This window comes from Copidosoma floridanum, unplaced genomic scaffold (assembly GCF_036245765.1).
Source record: "Copidosoma floridanum isolate Cflo_tuat_1 unplaced genomic scaffold, Cflo_Japanese_pri ptg000006l, whole genome shotgun sequence".
NCBI lineage: Eukaryota > Metazoa > Arthropoda > Insecta > Hymenoptera > Encyrtidae > Copidosoma > Copidosoma floridanum.
In genome coordinates this window covers 23,276,920-23,282,099 of record NW_028321883.1, presented here as the reverse complement: position 1 = coordinate 23,282,099, position 5,180 = coordinate 23,276,920, and the positions used below count along the sequence as shown (strand labels likewise).

General features: G+C 35.9%; 1 protein-coding gene across 2 annotated transcripts; it reads left to right on the top strand.

Annotated features, from left to right (window-relative positions):
• The first annotated feature begins 503 nt into the window (after window positions 1–503).
• On the top strand, window positions 504–3,125 carry LOC106640262 (chymotrypsin-2-like). Of its 2 annotated transcripts, XR_001339010.2 has the most exons (6): window positions 504–590; window positions 883–1,081; window positions 1,156–1,405; window positions 1,510–1,653; window positions 1,727–1,929; window positions 2,321–3,125. XR_001339010.2 is itself a non-coding variant. In XM_014354236.2 (5 exons), the coding sequence occupies exons 1-5, from the start codon at window positions 530–532 to the stop codon at window positions 1,877–1,879; spliced, it is 807 nt and encodes a 268-aa protein (XP_014209722.2). In that variant the 5' UTR covers window positions 504–529; the 3' UTR covers window positions 1,880–1,945. The 2 variants fall into 2 exon arrangements, 1 of the variants encoding a protein (XP_014209722.2); XM_014354236.2 differs by lacking the exon at window positions 2,321–3,125 and having other exon boundaries at window positions 1,727–1,945.
• The last annotated feature ends 2,055 nt before the right edge of the window (window positions 3,126–5,180 follow it).

The window sequence follows — 5,180 nt, the reverse complement described above, 5'->3', positions numbered from 1 at the left end:
TCATGACAGATTGACTACGATTGCATCTTTTATCATGGATGAGAAAAAGAATCGGGCGGTTACACGTATCAAAAGTACATTGAAATATGCCTCAGTTTGTTTATTCTATTTTTTTTTTTTTTTTTCACGTATGTACTGTGAGATCTGTCGGATGGAGACTTGTAACAATAGATTTATTTTACCCTCACAACTATGAGTTTCGTGACCTAAAAAACTTAAAAAAAATTGATTGAAAATATGCATGGAATTTATTTAAATTGCATGGAATGCAGGAAGCTTATATGTTAGAAAAAAAAAAAAAAAAAAAAAAAAATAGTACCCATACTGGGTTGGTGTTTTAAATTGAAGAAAGTTTTTTATCCCAGAGCTTTGGTGAAAATTTTTAAGAGATTTCATTGATGAATAGGCGCTATATTGATCGAAAGTACGTTTGATAAGATAAACAATAAATATAGATAAGCATCCGATACGTTTATTATAAAACAAGTAGGAGCACGAAGCTCTCAGGATAACATCACAACTGGTCACTATGTTTCGTTCACACCAGATTCTAGTTGTAACATCGTGCATTTGCTGGATTACAATCCAAGGTAACTATCATTTGTTGAAGCCAAACTTTTTGTCAGTATAGACACTTGCTGTTTTATTATTATTTATCACCACTTTGAACGCTGTTACTCTTTAGTATTAGAACTAATGTACTTTAAGATATGCAGTAATTATTTTTTAAGGATTTGCTTCAATTTTCTGTACCTCAAATGCAATATGCTTCTGTTCATATTAATAATGTATGCTCACGCTATTCTCACTCGTCGCGTACATATCAATGACTTTATCGAATCAAACAATATCGATGCTTAATTACCAAATTCAATCACATAGCTAGTGGATCGTCCTCCTTCAATGTTGTGGAAAAAAACACGTGCTCCGGGCGTTTGGGTGGTCGCATCATCGAGGGGAAAATTGCACCGGATGGCGCGTTCCCTTACCAGGCGTCCTTACGTAGGTCACAAAGGCACAGTTGCGGCGGATCGATACTAAACGAACGGTGGATTTTAACGGCAGCTCATTGTCTTACCGGGTATGTAAAATGCAAGATATTTTTTTTCAAACAAAAGAAATACGTAAATTTAAATACCTGCCAACGATTTTCAGCCTGTCGGATGGTGGATTGAATGTTGTCGTTGGCACCAACGAATTAAATTCCGGCGGAACGGTTTACAAATCGGTGAAAATTTTGTATCACCACAAGTATAACATACACAATGTGATTAACGACGTGGGACTTGTGAAAGTCAATGCAACCATAAAGTTTAGTGAAAAAGTAAAACCCGTCACTTTGGCAAATCGTGACGTCGACTTTGACAATTATCCAGCTACCCTAGCTGGATGGGGTATACATCAGGTTATTCAAATTTTAACATTTATTTGGCAATAACATATATTTAAAACTATCATCCATAAATAATAATGGCTCGTATTTTGTGATGTATGGATATTTATTTGCAGAAAAATGGCTATACCGTATCGAATGAGTTGCGGTACTATTCGACGTGCTTGTTGAGTAAGAAAAAGTGCGAGGAGCGGATTAGCTTAGCCAACGGGTACCAAAAGATATGCACATTTACTCGATATGGACAAGGCGCTTGTAACGTAAGTGATTGCAAAAAAAAAAAAAAATCTCGTGATTAAAAACTTACTAAAATAATTATAATTTGGCTCGTAGGGTGATTCTGGCAGTCCACTAGTTACAGATGGCATGCAGATAGGAATAACATCTTACGTGATAAATTCTTGCGCCGACGGCAATCCAGACGTTTTTACCCGAGTTTATTCGTATTTGGATTGGATTAAGGATCAAATAACCAAATATTCGTGATTACAATATTAAATAATCTTTATCGTCAAAAAAATAAGCAGGTACATAAAGTTAGTGATGAAGAAATTTTAATAGGATTGATTTTTACCTACTTGCTTAAATGTCATTAATGATTGTTTCATTGTTATTTTTCACTTTACATAGTAATCGAGACTTTTAATATTGTTTAAGCTCGGAATTCATGATTGTTTCATTGTGTTGTAGACACATTTCTCAAATCTTTTATAATCTCATTTGGACCAAGAAAATGTAAAGATCAATAATTGTTGGAAAATTCCGATTCAATCTTAATTAAAAATGTTTTTTATTTTAATTAAAAAAAAAAAAAATTAATTGGCCTTAAAAGAATTAATCGTAAAAATCATTCAGAGCAAGCAGTTAAAGAATATTTTAATATCGATTGATACAATGTTTTGTAAGCATTAGAGTTTTATCAATTAGGAACTGCTACGATGACAATAACCTGGACCAACTCTTATCTCGTGTACCATAAACATTGTTTCGTCACCTTGAAAAACGTTTACAAACCCACACCGTGCCCGAGTCCCCATAAAAATATTGGTGCCGGAACGTTGCATTGGACAAAGCCGACCACGCGCACGTGTGCCTATAATTTCGTTCCTCAGCCCTCGGGGGGACAGAATCTCGTACGCGTGTATGTACCTATACGTTCGAGCGAGCTCTCCGCATTTGACGGAGTTGAAGTGCCCGGTGGCAGCGATATTGAATTAGCACTCGATGTTAAATCGAATTTCGCCTCCTGCGTCATCGCTGCCAAGCATCATCGAGGAAAAGTGCGGGAGCTATACGCGCCTAATTTTATCGCCAAGTTGAGCGACCCTTACTTCCCCCCTCCCCCTCTCTTTGTCTCCCTGCACCTGTTGATAAGTCGGAATCAAATTATGTTGAAATCGTGGCGCTAACGTGGCTGAATATGTTACGTCTTTTAAGTGTCGAAGGGCGTGTATAGCCTGTGTAGACCTATACGTATATAGGCCGTCGAGTAATGGGCGAACGATCAATTTGTGACTATTTTAAAAAGATTGTGCGTTTATGTATTTTTACACCAAAATAGTTTGTAACTTTCACTCACAATCACACTTGATGTCTATGGAGCACAAACGTGTCGATGAACATTATGGTTAAAAAAAAAATAAATAAATAACAAAAAGCACATTTCCAATAGCATTTTTAATGTTAGAATTAATTAAATATAAAACTATACATAAAGAGATGCGATGAAAAAAAAAAAAAAAATCTGCAAGCAATGACAAATGAGTAAAATATTTTTTACTTATTTGCCAAGAAAGGAAAAAAAATAACGGCCATATCGGTTCTCCGACAAATCGTCCACTCCGCCGCGTACCGCGGAAATTGCATCCTGCATTCTCAAGCGGAAAAAAAAGCGAACCTTCCATTTGCATCCGCAATAACGGGCGAAAGGCGCGCACTTTTCGAGATAAATAGCCGAGGCGCCCGAGCTCCCACTGGATCCGGCCGAATCTTCGGACTAACAGCCATCGTTTTCCGATGTCGTCTCCTTTTCCCGCCGGCAATTCGGAAACTTTGCCTCTCGTAAGCCCCGGCCCAGCGTTGGATAAATCTCGCGCTCCGGCAATATCTTCGTAGTCCTCCTCCCACGCGAGTGTCTTCCCTTACGCGTGGGGCACTGGGAAGATTTTTTTAACCGTCCGCGAACGCGTTAGAAGGAATCGGCGGGGTGTTTGCGTTGACAAACATGAAATGGCTACTATGGTGATGCGCTCTGAATGTAAGTTGAAGATAATCGGAATTACCATTTTTTTCAAATTTTATTTTAAAGTAACTTTCGTTTATCTGTATGTATGTATGTATGTATCGGTGGTAGGATTCGAGAAACGACTGATTCGGTTTCGGGTTGAACAAGCATCTAATGTAGAGGAATCATATTAATTTGCCCTTTAATTTTGTAGTGGTTGGACTTCTATTTTATTCACGAGAGGAGCAAACATTAAGGAAACTAATATTTTTTAATATTAAATTTGTCTCATCATTAACAATACACCATACAGTTGTTTATAAATATTATTGCTGTATTAAAAATAATTTTAAAAAACTGATGTCATCGCACATTTTTCTAAATTTTTTTTTTTTACATTATCTCGAGACTGATGTAATAGTTGAGTCTTGGTGACTTCTACATTAATTTAATTGGTCAATTAAATAACAAGGGAATAATTCTTGGTATTACCTTTTTTATCTATGTCTTGTATTAAATGTTTCTTTCACCCAACCAATGAAAATTGAATCTTGTCTTGGTCTTAATTAAAAGTATCTTGTACTGTTTTGTAATGTCTTGGTTTTTTCTCATAATTTTAACAAAATTTTTCATTGAAACAATGACCTCTGGTACAAAAATTACAACTTAAGGACTTGTCATCTTTCATATTTTTGATAGTGGAAAATAATATCAATGAGTGTATTAACAGGATGTAAATCGTAAAAGATTTCTTTAAAAACGACGACGCTCATAACTATATTCGAATCAGAAATAGTATAAAAAAATTTAAGAATTTCGTTGAAACAAAGATTATTGAATCAAATATACGCCATGCGACGTCGTTCCTTCCAAAAAGGAAGTCAAAACAGAGTATTGTAGAAACTAGATAGCGTTACGAAGAGCACGAGCTCTCTAGTGTCTGGTCATAAAAAAAAAGTCCAGCCACTGTGATGCAAGGCAGTCGAGTTTTCCGTGTGGTTTAATGAAAATCTCAGCGAGTTTATGTTTCAAGGGGGTACTGTTCTACAACTACGTTGGCTTTAGTTGTTCATTTTTTCCCGCCTCTCGCGCACCTGAACATACTTGGGTGTATATACGGCAGTGGAATGAATGTTTTCATTTTCTCAACTATTTCGTGGCCATGGGATATTTATGGCTTTAAAATGCATTATGCAGCATACGTTGAAATATGTGAGGTACTGAGAGAGAAAAAAAAAAATAGTAAAAGTCACTGGGCCAGAATGGTAACCTAGAGACTTTTTACTTTTCGTGCAATAATTTTTCTGTTACAAGCAGTGATTTTTATGGTACGTGTAACAATGGTTTCTACTGTTTGTACAATACAAATCACATAAAAGAATGTGGACGTTTAACTAATTCAAAGTAAAATATTTTTACTATTTTATCTACATGTCAACTATGAACTTTAAAATAACGGATTGTATGTACTGTTTCTAACTTTGACAGTAAGGGAGTATAAATATTTTTGTACTTTGTTTATTGCAGATGGCGACGGGTATACGGGACGCACTTCACATACTC